The 21,856-nt window shown below is 30.8% G+C and overlaps 2 protein-coding genes across 2 annotated transcripts in view; both read right to left on the bottom strand.

The window, feature by feature from the left end:
* The window catches only part of LOC139491126 (mannosyl-oligosaccharide 1,2-alpha-mannosidase IA-like), a 34,753-nt gene extending 20,926 nt beyond the window's left edge, over nt 1–13,827 (bottom strand). The window contains exons 1-2 of the mRNA XM_071278534.1: nt 13,206–13,827; nt 8,402–8,617 (exon numbers count right to left, since the gene is read on the bottom strand). Coding sequence (XP_071134635.1) covers nt 8,402–8,617; nt 13,206–13,778 — 789 coding nt within the window. The 5' untranslated portion in view covers nt 13,779–13,827. The remainder of the gene's footprint in view (nt 1–8,401; nt 8,618–13,205) is intronic.
* Nucleotides 13,828–16,330: 2,503 nt separating this feature from the next.
* LOC139491129 (calcyphosin-2-like) overlaps nt 16,331–21,856 on the bottom strand; it is a 31,257-nt gene continuing 25,731 nt past the window's right edge. Inside the window, exons 15-17 of the mRNA XM_071278540.1 lie at nt 21,726–21,845; nt 21,197–21,293; nt 16,331–20,345 (exon numbers count right to left, since the gene is read on the bottom strand). Of these exons, the coding sequence (XP_071134641.1) occupies nt 20,173–20,345; nt 21,197–21,293; nt 21,726–21,845 (390 nt within the window). The 3' untranslated portion in view covers nt 16,331–20,172. The remainder of the gene's footprint in view (nt 20,346–21,196; nt 21,294–21,725; nt 21,846–21,856) is intronic.

Raw genomic sequence — 21,856 nt, 5'->3', positions numbered from 1 at the left:
TATTTACATCGAGAAATTGCAGTCACAGTGACTGGATGGTCCTGCAATACACTGACTGTTACTACTATGGGTACAACATGCTTCTAAACAAAGTTTTGATTTAAATTTAAAAGATGTGTCTGCTCCTGTATTTATTGAGGACAATATTATATGTCCCTTGTTTTCAGGAAAAGAACTAAAACAAAAGACTAAATAAAGAACTATCAAAGGGGCTAAATATTAGTGACTGGTAATTATTTTTAATAAAATAAGACTTCTGAAGTTCTGTAATAAATAGTGATTTTCAAGGACAGTGAGAGACACAGTTGTGTTTTAATATAATATGCTGTCTAAAGGAATCTCCATTTTTATAATGTCAATATTTCAACAGGATAATGATATTACATCTTAAACACTTAAGTAGATAGTCATATATATAGTGAAAAACTATTTATTCCCTTTGATGTGAAGGAATTGAATCGTAGAGATATATAAGTATTCAATAGAATGTCAACAATGATTAGGTTTATTAATAACAACTGGAAAACACAATTGATTATTTCTTTCCAAGGGTATTCACCTAGTTCAGATAGGTCATATCTCTAGTCCAGAATAATCAGATTTGAACACAAACATGTAAACTATAACAGTCTTTTACTCAAAATAATAGAAGTTCACTAGATTCTTAATGTTAAATTAAGAAACAAGATAAAGAAATTGATCTTTAAACATTTTTGCAATAAATTTGGGATTGTTATTTGCATTATGTTCAGTGGCAACTATTTCATGCTTGTTCAGGGTGAGAACAAATTAACAAATAATACAATAAGTACATTTTTGTAGGTCCTGTAATACAGGTCAAACGAAATATAATACAGGTCATTTGGACTGTCCTTGGAAAATATTCAGGGAATATTGGATATATATGGATAGAAATTTTCCCTTGCAACAGATCTAGCAGTGACTTTCAGATCCCTCTAAAGTAGTTCAAATGGTTCAAAAAGTGCAGAGATTCTAGCTAGCACTCTGTCTACAGAAGCCATCTTTACATCAACACAGATAAAGTTATAATATTTTCATTTGAAAATAGTTTTACACTTTCCAAATTTAAGTGACGAAAAAGATTTGAAATACTTTCGTCATTTTGGAAAAGACGAAAAATGACAAGCCCTAACAAAATCACTGCATCCCACAAATCCAGGCTAATACTCCACTTTATTTTATTAGATTTTAAAAAGCTTTTGATTTGGTAGATCATGATATTCTTTGTTAAAAGCTTAAAATTTATGGATTTAGTGAGGCTTCTGTTAGTTTTTTCAAGTCATACCTCAATAACAGAAAACAGCAGGTAAACATTTGTAATGTTTATTCTGAACAACAACATGTAAAATTTGGTGTCCCCCCAAGGTTCTATACTTGGTCCCCTATTGTTTGTACTATTTATAAATGACCTTCCCTTATGCATTGAAAATTGTGAAACAGACCTATATGCTGATGACACCACTCTTCATAAATCTATGAAAAACATAAAAAAACATACATGATGATGTTCAAGAAGATTTATACAGGGTTGAAGAGCGGTGTAAAATGAACAACATGTTCATTAATGCAAATAAAACAAAATGTTTTGTTGCAAAACAGAAATTATCAATTCAGACCTGTCAACCAAACTTGATAATAAACTCAAAAGTATTACAAAATTCTTCATGTGAAAAATTATTAGGTGTTAAAATTGTTAACACACTTAACTGGAAAAATCAAATTGACCAAGTTTGGGCTAATATATCATTCAGAATATACCTTCTTTCTAAAATAAAGAAATTTTTAGATATAAATGCAAGGAAAACATATTACAATGGGTATATTCTTCCCTTAATTGACTACTGCTGTATTATTTGGGGTGAATGTAAAAATGAAGGGATAACAAGAATTTTAAAACTCCAAAAAAGGGCAGCAAGATTAATTCTAGATGCAGATCCTTTATCCCCCTCAGCCCCCTTATTTAAAAAACTTGGGTGGATGACAGTTGACAATAGAATAAAATACCACAAATATTTACTTCTATATAAAATGTATGCATATGGAAGCACCAATGTACCTAGTTCAAAAGTTTAAACTGAAATCAGATAATAATCCTTACTCCTTAAGAGGCGTCACTCAAGGTAATCTGATAGTTCCTAAGCCAAAAGCTGAACTATTTAAGAAATCCTTTGCTTATTCTGGATCAGTATTATGGAATGGACTACCACACACAATGCGTAAAGCTCAAAACACTTTTACTTTTAAGCAAAGTATCAAAAAGTACCTAATACAACCCTGATAAGAAATGTTTGCTACAATGTATTTGTATATTTTTTATTTTTTATTTTCATTTGATTTTTTGACTACATGTATACATCTTAAACAGCATTATATCTTATGTTAATAACAATACATTGAACTACATGAGTGTAAATTAACTATGTGTAAATATCTGTTTTGATTGTATTGTAATTTGTATGTGAGGGCCTCAGGGAAGATTAGTTTATTGTAACTAACTCAGTTTACCCTCTTTAAATAAAGAATTTATTATTATTATTATTATTATTATTTGGAAAGGTTTTTTTCTGCCAGTTGGAAGATGACCAAAAGGGAATGTATTTAATATTCCCCAATCACGCTTTGTGATGTGTAAGTTTTGCACCTTTTATAGTAAGAGATTTAAAAAAGGATGACAATCAGAATATTATATACTCTGGTTTTTGATTTCTAAGACAGGCTTATTTAATTGTTTGATTGTATATCAAGCTTTTCCAGTTTTGCCTTACTACCAAATTGCAAAGAACAAATTAAGTTTTGTTTTAGAAAGTCCGTGAAAATTAACAATACTTGTACTTTAATAATAAAACTATCTATCTGCCCAATTATTTTGCACAGTCAAAGCAATGAAGCAATAGAAGTTCCAGTTGGTTTTCCATTTATCTTCTGACCTTTAGTTTTTTTCCCAGATTTATTACTTATTTTCATTCTTAAATTGACCCAAAAGTTAAATTGGTATAGTGACAGTAAATTAATATTACAGATAATTATGTTGACTGCAAGTGGACATTTAAAAATAACAGTCAAAACTCACAGTATGAATATATTTTCATATGTGAGAGTTGAGAACAACAATTCATAGTGTGCTGAGCAAGTGATAATTTTTAATAATCACATGAAGCTAACTAGTTTCTGCATTGGCTAGAGGTATAGGGGGAGGGTTGAGATCTCATAAACAAGTTTAACCCCGCCACATTTTTGTGCCTGTCCCAAGTCAGGAGCCTCTGGCCTTTGTTAGTCTTGTATTATTTTTAATTTTAGTTTCTTGTGTACAATTTGGAGTTTAGTATGGCGTTCATTATCACTGAACTAGTATATATATTTGTTTAGGGGCCAGCTGAAGGACGCCTCTGGGTTTGGAAATTTCTCGCTGCATTGAAGACCTATTAGTGAACTTCTGCTGTTGTCTTCTCTATGGTCGGGTTGTTGTCTCTTTGACACATTCCCCATTTCCATTCTCAATTTTAGATAATAAGTTGACATTTTTATTTGAATACAGTGTTTCAATTTGATGGCATATAGTCAATATTCTAATGTTATGATATCATTAATACTAGGAAATGTCCATAAGGTCAAACTGTCAGACAACTTCTTACAGGAGTTATTCTAAGTTCTGTTTTGTTTAAAAAAAATCTACTCTGTTTTTCATCAGAAGAATGTTACAATTATGTGATATATTCATAGTCTGCATTCTGTTTAAATATATTGCAAAAAGTTGATATTAGTAATTATTACGTTTACCCAAAGGCAGAGGGGGGAAGTCAAGTTGGTAATATCAAAAACCCTTTTATTATATAAACAGAAGGCACACTTAATTTACAAATAACTGTATGTGAAGTATGTGCAAATTATACTTACAAATTGTGTCATAAAAACCTATATCAATATTAGCATGATTAGTCAAACATGATTTCTATGCTTGAAAGAGTTTATATATATTCATTTTCTGGGGATATATTTTTCCAAATATTTTTTCTTTCTAAGATGTACATTTTTTGTAACTTCATTTGATACACATACCGGTATGTTAAAATGTACTTCTCGAGGCAATTTTTTTATGCTAAAAATATGTTTGCCTTATCTATACATGTAAGTACATGTATATCTAATATATTATGTAATCCAGTGTCAGTATGATTACTTCTAGGTTGAGTAAATTAATGTAATCAATTACATTTGATTTAAGGTGTTAGGTGTAATTGTAATGTAATCAATTACATTAAATTAGAAAAGTAATTGTAATGTAATCAGTTACATTTAATAAGCAAAGTAATTGTAATTTAATCAATTACTTTATAAAGTAACTGACCCCACCCTTGTTCTGGTCAGTACAATTTTCTTGAAAAGACTCCTTCCAAGCAACATAAATTTAAAGAAATGTTATGACTGACAGATATTCAAGGTTGTAAGTTGAAGGTTAAGAAGTTAAACCAGATGCTCCGCAGGGCGCAGCTTTATACGATCACAGAGGTCAAACCCTGAACAGTTGGGGCAAGTATGGACACAACATTTAAGCTTGATACAGCTCTGAATTTGGATTGTGATTAAAAATTTGACACAACATAGGTTTCTGACACAGAATGAATGTGGTCTAAGAACTTAAACTTAAAAACTTAAAAATTTTAAATTGGACATTTACCTACTATGGTCCAATATCCAAAATCTAAATACATGGTTAGATTCAGCATATCATAGAACCCCAAGAATTCAATTTTGATGAAATCAAATAATGTTCGATTTTAGACACTTTAGACCTAAATGTGGACCAATTTGATAACTGGGCCCAAATATTAAAAATCTAAATACATGGTTAGATTCAGTATATTGAAGAACCCCATATATTCAATTTTTGTTGAAATCAAACAAAGTTTAATTTTTGACCCTTTGGACCTTAATGTAGACCAATTTGAAAACGGGACAATACTGTGCAATTGAATATTTCTTGCTATTGCGCAAAACTGTGTAATTGAAAATTTCTTGCTATTGCACAATACTGTGCAATTGAAGATTTCTTGCTATTGCGCAATACTGTGCAATTGAAATTTTCTTGCTATTGCACAATACTGTCAGTCAGGGGTACTACTTGTACAAGTGTATTTTATTTACTTGAAGAAGTAAAAAAAAATATACACATATAAGTAAATTTGTAGGATACTTATACAAGTGAATTTTATTTACTTGTATAGGTAAAAATAAAATTGGCTTAGTTATGTCCCTTAGACATTAAGAATTTTTTACTTGTATAAGTAAAAAAATCATCCTTTCTTCTTTTCTTGAATTCTTAAGATTTCTTTGCTCTAATAGAATTTTAAATTGTGTACCCTTTGCAGATGTCTTTACTAATCATTTAAGTGTAATTTCATGGACAATGAAAGTCCCATTTGTCTGTTATCTTCTTAACACTGCTCATTTACAAGCCCCAAAGGAGCAATTTTTGAAGGCCTTGCGCAAATATACAAGATCTTTGCTCAATCAGTTTCTTTGATGAATTAATGAGATGAAACATTGAACTTTAATGAAAAAATTTGAGCAAACCTAGGAAAAATCATTAAAGGCATGATTTTACATCTCAAAACTTGAGGATTTTTGTGGGATTGTAAGAAAAATTTACTTATACAAGTAAATTTTTCAGAAAATTAAGGGGAGATTATTCAAACATTATTTATTTACTTATATGTGTATATTTTTTTTCACTTCTTCAAGTAAATAAAATACACTTGTACAAGTAGTACCCCTGACTGACTGTGCAATTGAAGATTTCTTGCTATTGCAGAATACTGTGCAATTGAAAATTTCTTAAAAATACTAAATATAATAATTTTGGACCCCGATTTGGACCAACTTGAAAACTGGGCCCATAATCAACCAGGTGCTCCACAGGGCGCAGCTTTATACGACCGCAGAGGTCGAACCCTGAACAGTTGGGGCAAGTATGGACAAAACATTCAAGCGTGATACAGCTCTGAATTTGGATTGTGATCAAATTTTTGACATTACATGGTTTTTTTTTTACACAAAACAAATGTCAAGATTTTACAAATCAATTAAAGATTTCTTCTTCAAACTTTTTAAATCTAAAATTAAATAGTTGATCATGACACAGCATAGGTTTCTGACACAGAACGAATGTGGTCTAATGAACTTAAAAGTTTTTTTTTGCCTTTGAGCAATTCACTATGCTGTTGAATATTAATCCTCTCAAAAAAAAAGCTTCATCAGCAACATTTTATATTGGCAAATTTCCAATGAAGTTATTTACATAAAGTTATTGGCAAATAAAAATAGAAAATGACATCATAGTCATGTATGGCAAATTTCCAACATATATTATCAACTACTATTCTATACAAAGAAAGATAACTCCAATTGAAAATTAATTGCTATTGCACAATATTGTGCAATTAGATATTTCTTGCTATTGTGCAATACTGTGCAATTGAAAATTTCTTGCTATTGCACAATACTTGATATGGAATCCTGATTTGGACCAACTTGAAAACTGGGCCCATAATCAACAAGAGGCTGTCACAACGACAGCAAACCGGATTTATTATTATTTATTTGTGTCCTGGCAATATCACAAGAACCATCACTGATGAATGGTGAAAGTGAAAATCGTCAATATCAAATTTGACCTCCATTTTGTCATCAGTATCAACATATTAAATTTGAAAAGCTTAGATTGAATGGTTCATGGGTAAATGCAACAACGTGAATGGAAACACCATTTTACAATCTTTCAAGAACCATAACGCCTGAACCATAAAAGTCAAAATCGTCATTTTTGAACTTGACCTCTATTTTGTCATCAGTAACAACATATAAAAATTTCAAAAGCTTTGGTTGAATGGTTCATGAGAAAATGCACGGACACGACTGGAATCTCCATTTTTCAATCTTTCAAGAACCATAACTCCTGAACGGTAAAAGTCAAAATCGTCATTATTTAACTTGACCTCTATTTTGTCATCAGTTACAACATATTAAAATTTGGGAAGCTTTGGTAGAACAGTTCATGCGTAAATGCACAGACACAACTGGAATCTCCATTTTTCAATCTTTCAAGAACCATAACTCCTGAACGGTAAAAGTCAAAATCGCCATTATTGAACTTGACCTTCATTTAGTTGTCAGTAACAACATATTAAAATTTTAAAAGCTTTGGCTGAACGGTTCATGAGTTAATGCACGGACAACATTTGATTGCCGCCCGCCCGACTGCCCGACTGCCCAACTGCCCAGCCGCCCGCCGTACATCCCCAAATCAATAACCGACATTTTTGTCACAAAAATCCGGTTAAAAATCAAAGTTCATATTTAGATAAAGCATATCAAATAAGCCCAAGAATTTAATTTTTGTTAAAATCAAACTTAGTTTAATTTTGGACCCTTTGGACCTTAATGTAGACCAATTTGAAAACTGGACCAAAAATTAAGAATATATATACACAGTTAGATTTGACATATCAAAGAACCCATTTATTCAATTTTTGATGAAATCAAACAAAGTTTAATTTTGGACCCCCATTTGGACCAACTTGAAAACTAGGCCAATAATTAAAAATCTAAGTACATTTTTAAATTCAGCATATCAAAGAACGCCAAGGATTCAATTTTTGTTAAAATCAAACTAAGTTTAATTTTGGACCCTTTGGACCTTAATGTAGACCAATTTGAAAACGGGACCAAAAATTAAGAATCTACATACATAGTTAGATTCAGGGTATCAAAGAACCCAATTATTCAATTTTTGATGAAATCACACAAAGTTCAATTTTGGACCCTTTGGGCCCCTTATTCCTAAACTGTTAGGACCAAAAATCCCAAAATTAAACCCAACCTTCCTTTTTTGGTCATAAACCTTGTGTTAAAATTTCATTGATTTCTATTTACTTATACTAAAATTATTGTGTGAAAACCAAGAATAATGCATATTTGGGCCCTTTTTTGGCCCTTATTTCCTAAACTGTTGGAACCAAAACTCCCAAAATCAATCCCAACCTTCCTTTTGTGGTCATAAACCTTGTGTCAAAATTTCATAGATTTCTATTCACTTAAACTAAAGTTATAGTGCGAAAACCAAGATAATGCTTATTTGGGCCCTTTTTGGCCCCTAATTCCTAAACTGTTAGGACCGAAACACCCAAAATCAACCCCAACCTTCTTTTTATGGTCATAAACCTTGTGTTTATATTTCATAGATTTCTATTTACTTTTACTAAAGTTAGAGTGCGAAAACCAAATGTCTTCGGACGACGACGACGACGCCAACGTGATACCAATATACGACCAAAAAATTTTCAATTTTTGCGGTCGTATAAAAACCTTGACCCTTGTTACTTACCCCTTCAAAGTTCAAATTTTCAGCAATCCAATCCCTTGCTACTTTATATTCCTCCATCATCTCCATGATATACAATGTATCAGCAGCATCAACTATTGTGGCCCCTAAATTCAGCGTTCCAAATATACTGGCACTGTGTCCTCTGTGTGATATTGGTCTTAATTCATTGGAACCCCAGGCATGCTTCTTATAATTAGCCCATGCATGTCTCATCATCTAAAATTTCAGTTAAAAAATGTATTATAAAGGTATAAAAAATGTATTATACAGGTATAAAAAATGTATTATATAGATATAAAAAAATGTATCATACAGATAAAAAATGTATTATACAGGTATAAAAAATGTATTATATAGATATAAAAAAATGTATCATACAGATAAAAAATGTATTATACAGGTATAAAAAATGTATTATATAGATATAAAAAATTGAATTATAGATATAAAGTGTATTATACAAGTAAAAAAAAGTATTATACAGGTATAAAAATATATTATACAGATATAAATTAAAAACCAATTCTTCAGAGGACAATTGAAGGTCTTTCCACCTCGATAGTAAGAATGAAACGATGTTAGAAAATGTCACTCCTTGTTGATGTAATTTGGTTCTTCAAATTGATATAAAAGAATAAGATTAATAGGTATATGCAGAAGACTTAATTGTTTTATTGTGAACAGAAAATAATTTTTAGCAAAGGTCAAAATCTAGAACATCAAATTGACCTTTGACCTTGACCTCAATTTCAAGGTCAATCATTTGTATGGTTGTTGAGAAATACTGATTTCAAATACATAAGGGGAGAAAACTGCTATAAGGGTTAACCAAAACACTTCGACTGAAATAGGTTGAAGTTGCGCCTTTTTGTAAACAGTAATTTGGCAAACAAATCATATCGTTAACTGTAACAGTTTCTGTGGAATAACGATAACAAGCAAAATTCAAAATGTATAACATGACCTTGACCTTTGACCTTGATCTCAATTTCAAGGTCATAGGTCAGTGAACTCAAAATAGAAGACCGGAGGTCAATCACTTGTATGGTTGTGGAGAAATACTGATTTGAAATACATAAGGGGAGAAAACTCCTATTAGGGTTAACCAAAACACTTTGACTGAAATAGGTTGGAGTTGCGCCTAATTGTAAACAGTTATTTGGCAAACAAATCATATCATTTACTGTCACAGTTTCTGTGGAATAACGATAACAAGCAAAATTCAAAATTAAGAACATGACCTTGACCTTTGACCTTGACCTCAATTTTCTTCTAATGGACCAAGGACTTCATATCAAAAGACTGTAGACCTCTACGACTTATAACGTAGGAATTTATCCAACAAATTGCCTATCTTAAATTTTCAAAGGGCAATAACTCCTATAAGATGTCTTCCGATCACTCAAGTCAAAATAAACTAAATCATTCTCAAGAGTAGACAAACAATTTGGTGAAAACAGTTCGCTAAAATCTTTTATGGTTTTAGAGATATAGCGATAACAAGAAAAAGGGGACACGGGGAGATAACTCCTATAAGAATAAGTGTTCGGTCACACAGGGTGAGTTTTGAAACCCCCATTACTGTACAACATCATTGGCCAAAAAATCCATTCGATATGTTGTAAGACAAAAAAGCATCTCAGACGGCAGACGAAAAAAAAAACAAAAAAAAAACACAGGTAAATAAAATGTATTATACAGGTATAAAAAATGTATTATACAGGTAAATAAAATGTATTATACCTGTAGGTAAATAAAATATAAAAAATGTATTAGACAGGTATAAAAAATGTATGATACAAATATTACATATATGCTATGTACATGCATTTTACTGGCAACATAGTCAAGGAAGAGCAAATCATAGAAGTAAAAGCTTACAATTGGTGCAGTTTGGGGAGGCAATTGATTGGTGAATTTGTTGTGTATCGAGAACATAAAACAGTTTTTTTTAATTGCACCTATAGTAGGCTTGATTTAAGTTCTTTTTGTTGCTCTTACTTGACCAAGTAACAGAATGTCTTATCTAAGAGTTGGTAACTTGTCGAAAAAATTAATACTCAAAAGGCAGTAATTGTATAATATGAAAAAGTCTGTTAATCTTAACTGCATGTAACTTTACCATAGCTATGAAAATAGAGTAAGACACATAGATATATCTTGTCTGTAAGTTATTTTGAAAGAAAAATGTAAATGTTGATGTTAAAAACTAAAATGGAAATACATGACATGTACATGTACTTTAACATGTGAATTATGAAAAACCTCTATGTCATTGAACTACATATCTGAAGTTTTCACGGATAAAATAGTTCTGAAGACGTAATCATCACATGTCACAGCAATTTTTTGTATTCAGTGGACCATGAAATTGGGATAAAAACTCTAATTTGGCATTAAAATTACAAAGATCATATATCATAACTTATTAAGGAACATGTGTACTAAGTTTCAAGTTGATTGGACTTTAACTTCATCAAAAACTACCTTGACCAAAAACTTTAACCTGAAGCGGAACAGACAAACAGACGAACGGAGGCACAGAACAGAAAACATAATGCCCATAAATGGGGCATAAAAATATAATAGCTTTTCAAAACATCATTATTCTTTGGATTAACATGAGACAGGCCTTTGTGACTTTTTTGAGACTATGCCACAAAAATCATTTTGCTCAAAATTACAGTTATCGCTTGGCAGCAAAAAGATAATGCTTCAGTTCTCATTAAGGCTTTCTTTGGAACCAGTGACTCATCTGTGAAACAATTTCTGTATTGTCTTACTTTCTCAACACAAATTCACAAGAGATGTGCATTGTACATGTAACGCCACTGTATCATGATCTTATGAAAGTTATCTTAATAATGTTAATAGTGATACATTGTAGGACAGTTGGTACAAAAAATGTAGCACACACAGTACAGAACTTTCTAGAAATATCTTTTTTCATGGTGGTATAATATTTTGCACCACAAGATAACAAATATGACAACACTTTGAACGTGTATTTACATGTACATGTACAATCAAATTATGTGTTGGCTTTATTTTACTTTTCATATTTCACTTTTAATAAAAATAATAAAAGAAATTTGCTGTTTATACTCTCCCCTAAACATTTGCTAAACCTCATGAAAAGTACAACTGGTTTGCTTGTTATTGATAAAAATAAAACAAATCAGCTGAGTGATTAGGCAACACTCTCATAACACTCATAGTTACCATGGTGACATGTATCTTTTTTTAACAGTATTAGTCCTTCAACAATTGGTGACTTCAGAAATCTCTATTTTTCTTGTCGAAATGATTTGTAGCGTTCAGGATACATGTATACAGTTATAGATGATACCATTGGTTTACAAGTACAAATGTACATGTACATAATGTACTCTGTGCATAAACACTCAAGTAAGATCTAAGGACCCCCCAAAAAATACATGTGTTTCTGCTAATTAACGTGCTGAATACATTAGGGAAGGTAAGTGGACAATATTATTTTAATTTGCAGACATTTTTTTGCTGGTTATTACCGGTACCTGGAATGACCGAATACATGTAACACTGTTAATATCTGTATAACACTGTTAATATCCGAATAACACTTGAAATTTTTACATCAGCACATATTTGGGACTTTTAAACATTGATTATTAAATAAGAATATATTATTGATGTATTTAATAACTTAAAAATGATTTACAGAAAGCAGATAAGTTCATAAAGATCATTTTAAATTTAGTGTGTTCTTCCAACATGGCGGCCATTGTGATTTCCACAACCACCATGTTGGATGAACACACTAAATTAAAAAAGTTCTTTATGAACATCTGCTTTCTGTAAATCATTATTACATTACATGTATTGATTATAAAATACATCGATAATATACTATTTTATAATAATCAATGTTTAAAAGTCACCAATATGTGCTAATATTAAAATTTCAAGCGTTATTCGGTCATTACAAGTGTTATTCAGTCATTCGTTTTACCCGGTTACTACTAGTCAGACTTGAACAGTGTTTGTTCCAAAATTCCATAAAAATGGTAGGATACACACTAACAATTTGGGTAGGTAGGGTTCGACACACATGACTTTTCTTTCATCTGAGACATGATGTAAAAAGGGCTTTCCTTAAAATAATATGGGGACAAATACGGTAGAAAAATCAATAAAAAAAAAGAAGAAAAAATCAGGAAAATTTCCCAAATTTTTCATTCTACTAATGAACTCAAAATCGTTAACTTTTTTTTCAGATCTACTTCCTGTTCCGGTCTTGTTTGCATGAGACTTACAATAAAATGTATATTTATCAACATATCAACAAATATAGGACGGAATTCAACACTCAATCATTTTTAATAATTGTTTGATAAGAAAAAAACGTCACCTGATAACAGCGTTTCTTTGTTTACATTGAATATGTCATAACTTAAATAACGTCATAACTAAATCCCTAACAACAGAACCAATAGACGTATTTACACTTGTATGCAAATTTGTCCGCCATTACGTAAAATCACACAGGTTCCCGTAAACTTTGACATCATAATTCAAAATATTTGACGTCACAATTTAAAAGTGATTGTTGCTTGACGTCAAAAGGTGATTCGGAGTAGATCTAAGGTCATTCAGAGGCAAGATTCAGCTAAATACCAAAAGTGTAAATACGTTTATATCGGAAACGTTACGGTATTTCCGTTTCTTTTATTATCATGTTTTAATTGAAAAAAAATTAATACAGACTTCGTCCCGATTTACAGGTAATGCCTGCCTCATATTATATTCAATAATAGTTGTATACCTCTTTAACTGCATTTCTTTTTTCTAGTACATCTTCTTCGGATGGTGCACCTCCTTGAGCGCCCTCTCCCCCTGGATGTTCTTGCTTTATCACCTTAAGCTTTTCCATCTCAGATTGTCTCTTCTTTTCTTCCTCCTCCTTCTTCTGTTGTCGAATTCTCTCTTTATCGTTCTCAATGTTCTGTTTAAACCCTAGAGTATCATCTTTGGACATGTTCAATTGTTGTCCAACTTTTACAATTCTATTCCGTTCGGCCATGTCCATTTCTATTTTTTGACCCAATCGCGCTTTGTCATTTATTGCATGGATATCAATACCATCGTTGTCATGTACTATTTTCCCCACCCCTCCATGATGTGGTACTATAACATCACGAAATTGTCCCCGAAGTGATTCCACGCGAGCTCGATCTCTCATGTCTGGTAGGTACATAAAAGCACCAAAACATACAGTTCCAAATGTAATGAATACCAACAGGATAATGTATTTCTCTTTCATTCTTAATGTCTTTCTTGAAGTAGGGACGGGAACCCCGTTTACATATCGGTTTGGAAGTATACCAGGGGCTGCCATGTTGACAGAAGAACGAACGTGTATTTTTCTTCAGGGGAGATAATTATGTAACTTCCGGGTCTATGATATATCTATAGACAAAATTAAATATGTTGGATAACATAATACTAAAACGTACCAAGGCATATAATATAAAATGCCACATTATAAAAAAAGGCTTTCTAAACGTCTGAACTGTAACTCTTGACGAGCTCTATTGGGGAGTTGTGGTAATTTTATTTGTTTGACATTTTTTTTGGACAAATTTTGATATTTTTTAGCTACTATGTTTGTTTTAACTATAAAGCAGGGACTTTCTAAACTTAAGTAAAGACTTGTCACTGAACTAAGTCAAAACAAGTAATTTTATTTTAAATTTTTTGACTTGCATTGTGCAAATTATCAAATGCTTTGATTGTTGCTCTCATCTTAATTATGTTAATACAATAAAAAGTTTGGACTAAAATGTTTAAAACAGAAGACGACAATTTTCAAGTTCAAATCACGGTTCAAATAAAGCAAGTTAGCATAGGCGGATCCAGGGGGGTTGGGGCCTAGGTCCCCCCTTTTATGGGAAAAAATTGGTTGATTATATAGGGAATCATTGAAGCATGAATTGAGCCCCCCCCCCCTTTCCCCCTTAGGTCAGTCAGCGGGCCCCCCCTTAGGAAAAGTTCTGGATCCGCCACTGGTTAGAATGTAAAAATGGTCTAATACAGCATTTCTTGTACTTTTTTTTCTTTTAAAAGGACTAAAAGCAACTATTTGAATCAATATTTCGAATAAAAGATATACTGAATCCAGAATATTTTCATTTATAATTTTGAATTAAAACCAAATAATTTAATTTAGTATGTAACACGTCTTCTGATTAGCTGACGTTATTTTGTTATCAGCCCATATATATAATTTAGTCATGTGACCGTGACGTCATCAACGTTTTTTCATGGTTTTCTACGGTTTAAAATGGAATTTAGAATTAAATTATAAGAAATGACTGTAATATTTTTTCTGTCTATTGGAAATAACATAAAAAAAGTGGTGCACACTGTTAAGTAACACACTGGCATATAGACAAATTTTGAAAAGACAAAAAATGAACAGTCCACAGTGAACTTAACTTAAACAAAAAGACCAAGCAACAACTAATCAACCAAAAATGGACAATTCACCTATCGCCACTGCGCCCATAATAATTTATTTTTGGTTGGTTAGTTGTTGCTTGGTCTTTTTGTTTAAGTTAACAGAATATGTGCCTCTAGATGAGTATGAACTCTTTACTTTCGAAATATTAAGCTTTGCATTCCTGATGAAGGTAAATCCAGAAAAGCATGCATTAAATTCATAACATGTTTTTTTTAATTTTTTTACCTTTTCAGGGGTATTGTGAGTTCACCTTTGGTTAATAATTTCTGTTTGTCTGGCTCCAATCTTCATTTTTGTGTGTAGTTTAATTGACTGCATGCTTTATTCAGCCTTTTTGTGATGGAGTTGTAAGCCTTTTTCAACTGATAGTTTACTATTGCACCCTTTAAGCATCTTCTTACTTATTTTGCCATGATTTCTTAAAAAAATCATAGATACCAGGTTTATAATTTTGTACCACAGATGTGCATTTGGTATACAAAAGACTCACCAGAGACACCTGAAAAAAATATTAAACAGCCAAATAAAGTACAAGTCTGAAGAGCATTAAGAACCCAAAATTCAGAAAGATTTTGCCAAATGCCTTCTAGAAAAATTATTCCTGAACATTCAAAACAATTATGTTTCTGTAATGCAACAGCATTTCTGAAATATTATGAAAATAAGGAGATGTGGTATGAATACATGCATGCAAATGAGAAAACTATTGTATGAAGTAAATAAAAACAAAAGTAGGCCACCAAATGACTTTTAACAATGAGAAAAACCCATGTCAGCTATAAAAGGATCAGATATGAAAAATGTGTAATAAATCAAATTAGAAAACTAACTGCCTTTATAAAAGCAATTAACAGGTAAAAATATGACAGACATAAACCTACAAGTACCCCTGAACTTGAGAGACAACAACCTGACCAAAATAAAAATCCACAACACCACACCACACCACCAATGTGTTTTCAATTTCTTTATTGTTATTGGGTAATGTGGTCTGTTAAACTCTCCTGTATTTTCAGAGATTTCTGGTACTCTTTTTATGTATTATGTCATCATTCTTATATGTTGGAGTAAGAAACGATAGGTTACTTTACAGCCTGCAACAGTTGTTTTTGTATGTCATCTGACTGCATTGAATTTCAGCTTGTAATTAGGTGGTGACATAATTTAGATTTACCTAATGCATGTAGTTTAAAGGTTTGGTTGGCTTGTCTGCTTTGTTAGTATAAATGCTTGCTTAAACTTTGTAATTAGATTGACATCTGAAATGCCTCGCCTATCTATGATTGTAGTCTACGGACAATCTTCATCAAAATGCTTGAGCAAACAGTTATACAAACAAAGCAAGCAAGCCAATCAAACCTTTAAACTACAAGCATTAGGAAAAGAGCTCTAAACTTTCAATTATTTATGATAATAAAAACAAAGAATTATTATGTAAATTAGTTATATTTAATTTGCAACACATGTAAAATAAATATATAAAACATGAAAAGTCAGATTCTAGAACAATAGCTAACAACATTCTGTTCCATCTAATTTCATTTTACTGTAAAGGTGTATACTGTTAACCAACTTATTTTTGCGGATACTTTATTTCACATTTAGCCCTAAATTCTAGTCTATTTTCAAGAGATGTGATATCGCAATTCTGAAATTTATTTGATGTAATAAAATAGGGAAAAATCCAAGTTTTACATATTTGTGATGATTTATATTCGTGTTATTTTTCTACTTGTGAAACTTGCAAAAATAAATTCTCGTAAAAATTAGTTGGTTTACAGTATTATAAACTTAACTGCTCTTTTTATTTTGAAGAAATAAAAGACATTTCTGGTTTGTTTTTCTCACTTTTTAATTATCGATTTAATTCTTTCACAAAATAAATGCTGGGTGTAGAGCTCACAAACTAATATCCCCACTTTTCTCATATTTACAGATTAAAAACCCCAAAAATGTGATTAAAAAAAGTTAACAACATAAGGTTCTAATTACAACTGATTTTTTTTTATTTCAAAAGTTAGATACTTTAAAAGATTTTACCAGTTGCAAAAAATCATACATATGCAGGGTTGTACTAATGTTGGCTATCTGTTATAACATTTTGTTATTAACCTACATTAAATTTACATTAAATTTACATTTTCTAATCAATGATCCTTATTGGACGGAATGTAAAACAAACAAAACAGAAAATAAGTAGCATAAAAAATAACTACAACAATAGAAAATCACAAGAGGTATATATATATATTACTTCATCACAATTTAATGTAAACAAATCTAGTCTTAAACAGACTGTAGTTTAAAAATGGATTTCTTATTACAGGATCAACTGTATATGTCTTAGCCAATTGTCTTGTAACTGGTCAATTCAATCTATATAGCTTGCAAAATACTTTACTCACAATGACATGAGTTAACCTATGCAACACTGATTTTAGCATTGACATTTTATCTCAATTCATATGCAAGAAAATGAGTTCACACATATTTGGCGTGTGCTGAAAGTATGAGTGTTTCTACGAATTAGACACCAGAAAATTCTTGGTAAGGAATTTAAAACGCATTTATAAATGTAAAATGTAATTTAAATAGCAAAACACATTAATGAACTTTGTCTTCTGTAAATTCAGAAATTGTTGCATGTATTTATTATTGGGATTTTGGAAGAATGAACCAAAAAAAACGTGAGTATAATTGTTGTTATTATTTAAAAAATTACATACAAATGTATGTACTTGATATTAGAATGGGAGTTCTTATTATTGGGATATCCAAGAAGTTGCATTACTCCTATTAATAAAAACATCGCAATAATTTCTGAACTTACATATACAGTGAAACCTGTTTTATGAGACAACTTAAGGGAGAGCAAAAATGTGGTCTCTTAAGACAGATGGTCTTTTAATACAGTTTTAATTTATATAAAATGTTCTACAGAGGGATCTAAAATGAATGGTCTTATAACACAGATTTTTGCTCAATATAGGTGGTCTCTTCAGCAGGTTTGACTGTATAATGAATGGAAAATCATTTAAATCATTTGAAATCAACTTACTTTACATTATACATATTTGCTACCATTGTAAAACAATCCAGAAATAACAGAATTAAGGTATAGAGCTATTATAAACTAATACGGTTATTTTGAATCTTTACGAAAATATTCAAGATATTTGCATATTATTTTGAATCAGGGTGATGGGTCAACCATGGTTAAAACTACATTTGAATAAACACTGATTCACATTAAAGACATTACATGTATTAACAATATAAATAAATCATAATTATTCTCACTTTCACCTTGCTGTATTTGAGTAAATTGTTTCCATCTGCAGTGTTCAGAATAAAAAAATACAATATTTCTCCCCAAATAGCCCAACATGTAATATAAACTATACAAGTATTGTTAAGCACAAAATATGACCACAATTTGTTATTACTATTTAACCTTATTTGTCACAGAATAGAAGGTCCTTCATAATAGAAGTTCCAAATGGAAACAATATTCCGGAATATTATTTCCACTGGAATAAATATTACAGTAAATGTTCCTAACGGAATAAATGATATAGAACATTTGTTCCAACAGGTACATATACATGTATTATGACATTGTTTATAACAAAGTTTCCAGTGGAACTTCTGTTAGGTGGAACAAATATATGTTGACATCTCTATCCCTATATAAACCACTGAATCATTGAAAAATTGGTACCCATGAATTAAAATGAATCTATAGTACTGTGGAATCATTATTATTCATTGGTTACCAATTTTGTGGGTTTCGTGGGTAGAGGTGATTGAACCAAGAATTCAAATATTAAAACCAATAACATATTTCAGTACTGGTATGCTTTGTATACAGAGATTGGCAAAACCAAGAAATCAAATATCCACAAAAATGAAATTTTTAGAAATCCACGAAAAAATTGATACCCACGAAAATATAAATAAATCCACAGGATATCAAAGTCAAGTTAAACTAGTAAGAGTAAACATTTCTGTTAAGAGGACACATTTCTGTTAAGTGTACATATTTCTGTGTATTTAAATTCACAAACCTTGAGGAATACTAACCTGCAGTAATATTACACAAAAGAATAACAATAAATAAATATCAATGTTCAACATTTTATCACAGTGCTTATAATAATTTTATATTTTGTTTTACTAAAAGAATAATCATTATAATGGAATGTTTTAAATATGTCAAAAAAGCTTGTGCAATAAATAGTTTGCAGAAAAAAATATTTAAAAAAAAATCCCATTGTGTCAATGAATTCAATGTTCAACATCCATTTTTTTTCTCAAAATATTTCTCAAATAATTTCTTTTTCTAAAATGACCTGCATTGTAAAAATGACAATTCCTGAAGAATCAGAAGCACATTTGTTTTGAAAACATGACATAAATATCATTTGCAACCATTTATAGAAATTTGATCTTAATGTTTACAATGAAGTTGACTGACAAATAAAAAAATAACTGAAAAATCAGTTGTAATATGACACCTTGCCAAAATGTGTTACACCCAGAGTTTTGGGCCAAGCTGAGATTGTACATGTTTTCTGTAAATTAATAGCTTCAAAATGACTGTGATTATGACAAAGTGACCTCAAAACTAAGAGATATTCCCTCCTTAAAGAGGCATTATCAATAAAAACCTGGAACTGGAGGGATATATAAAAAAAAAATCATTTGAAACCAACATTTCTGTGGTTTCTCATTCCCCAAGGGAAATGGTAAACAAATTTTCAGATAGAAAAATGTATGTTTCAAAATATTATGCTCAAAAACCAAAATTTTACACCTGGAGGAATAAGCAATAAGGGCTATTCCATTAAAATGTATGTGGGAGGGTAGGAAGGAAAATTTAATTAGTGAATGTTGTTCATGGTTTTTTTTTCAGTATGCGTCTATAACCATTATGCAAAATTATCTAAAAAATGTGTTCTTGGTTGTGGGATATTATGTAAGTCTATTCCTACCCTCCCACAAACATTTTAATGGAATAGCCCTACAATCCATTTTATATATTTCTGAGATCAACAATGTGAGCTTGAACTTTGATTATTATTTGATAAAAAATTCAATCTTTTTTAAATTACTTGTTATAATTAATTACAAATGAAAAGAAAAAGGATTTTTTTTCACATAAATCCATCTACAAATGTAAATAACATTGGTTATAGTTCAACTTCCTTACATGAAGAAAAAAATAAAATTGTTGATGGCTCATTTCAAAATGTTAAACCGACTGTAATCATATGTTCCATGTATTGTGTAGTATATTAGCAAATTCATTATTGTCATCTACACTGATACTAAGTCCTTCATAATATTCTTCAAATTCTACATAAGTTATTTCTTCCTGGTTTGGAGATGATGTTATTGCTTCCAAAAAAGCCTTCAAACTACTAACACCAGGGGTAGCACCTACAACATAAATGGTATAAATAAAAATAATATTAAAAAAACATTCAATATATATACAGATTAATAAACTGTTTCACAGAGAAATGTCTTGCCTTTTTGTAATTTTAATCATGCAAATGTTGAAATTAAAATAGCAATACTTTAACATGGTACATAAGTTATGCAAATATTCAAAGTCAATAAACCATGACTGATGTACATGGCTAAACATTCTCAATGGAAATAAGATGTGCCAATGTTAATACAACTGCATATATACCAAATACCATTGACTTATCATAAGTCGCTCCCTTTAAACAAACCATAACACAAACATTAACTTGTTAACTTTGTATAAGTTTCAAAGTCAATGAACCATGAAGAGGAGATGGAGCTCTATAATCTCCATGGAAATAAGACTTGCAAATGCCGAAAAATTTGCATACCAAATATCTTTGACTTAACATTAGCAGTTCACCTTAAACTGATCTAATCACAAACGTATACATGTTTGTTGTACATGTAAACAGAGCAAAAGTTTCAAAGCCAATAGACCTGTCATTAGACCATGACTAAGGGGGCAGAGTCAAATAATCTCCATGGAAATGAGATATGCCAATGCTTATAAAAATGAATACCAAATATCATTGAACCACCAGTAACGGTTCCCTATGAACTGACCTAATCACAAATTAATACATGTAAAATAAGCAAACATTTCAAAGTCAAAATTTAGTGGAAAACATGTTCCATATTCGCATACTCCTGAATAACTGAGGATCATGGACAAAAAAAAAATTATTGTTCAAAAATGTTTTAAAGAATGTACGATTTCAATGTTATATATAATGGCTGCCCCATGTTTTTCTCACCTTGTTTATAAGGAGGCTGAAAACTAGCATTGAAATATTTCTTTATCTCACTAACTGTAATCAGTCCTCTTTTCTGTGAATCTATTTTTCTAAAGGCCTGGTGAAAAAAAAATATAAATATATTATTAAGGAAAACTTAATGTCTCCTTATTGTAGAATATTAAACAACAGAATTTGTTAAAATTCAATGAGAGATACTTACCTAGTATCAAATAAAAATTGGAGTTATGGGCCAAAAAATTGCCAATTGTCAAAAAAAAAATAATCAGAAAATTTTAAATACACTTTACAAAACAAGGGTCTTGGTGTTTTTTCTTTAACAGTGGAGAAAAGAAGATTTATTTCTTATGTGAGTTTTTAAGTGAGTCTAAGCCCACATTAAAAGAGCAGATGATCAAATTCTTAAAAACAACTCATCCATGTCATCTAAACTTTGGTGAATATTTGTCTAACTGCCAATCATACCACATCTCCTTATTCTTATATTAATCAGCCTTAGAAGTTGAAGTATGAACACTAAAACACCAACCTTCCTGACTAGATTTTTACGAGATTCAACCATTTGGCCTATAACACCTCTCATGTAGACACTATAATCTAACTCTCCCGTCTCATCAGGGTCTAGCACATCAAAAGCTTGGTCCAAATCCTGTAAAAATC

Source organism: Mytilus edulis, chromosome 10, assembly GCF_963676685.1.
Source record: "Mytilus edulis chromosome 10, xbMytEdul2.2, whole genome shotgun sequence".
In the NCBI taxonomy this organism is placed as follows: domain Eukaryota; kingdom Metazoa; phylum Mollusca; class Bivalvia; order Mytilida; family Mytilidae; genus Mytilus; species Mytilus edulis.
Note: the sequence above shows the minus strand (reverse complement) of the source record. Positions and strands in the feature narration are given on the sequence as shown.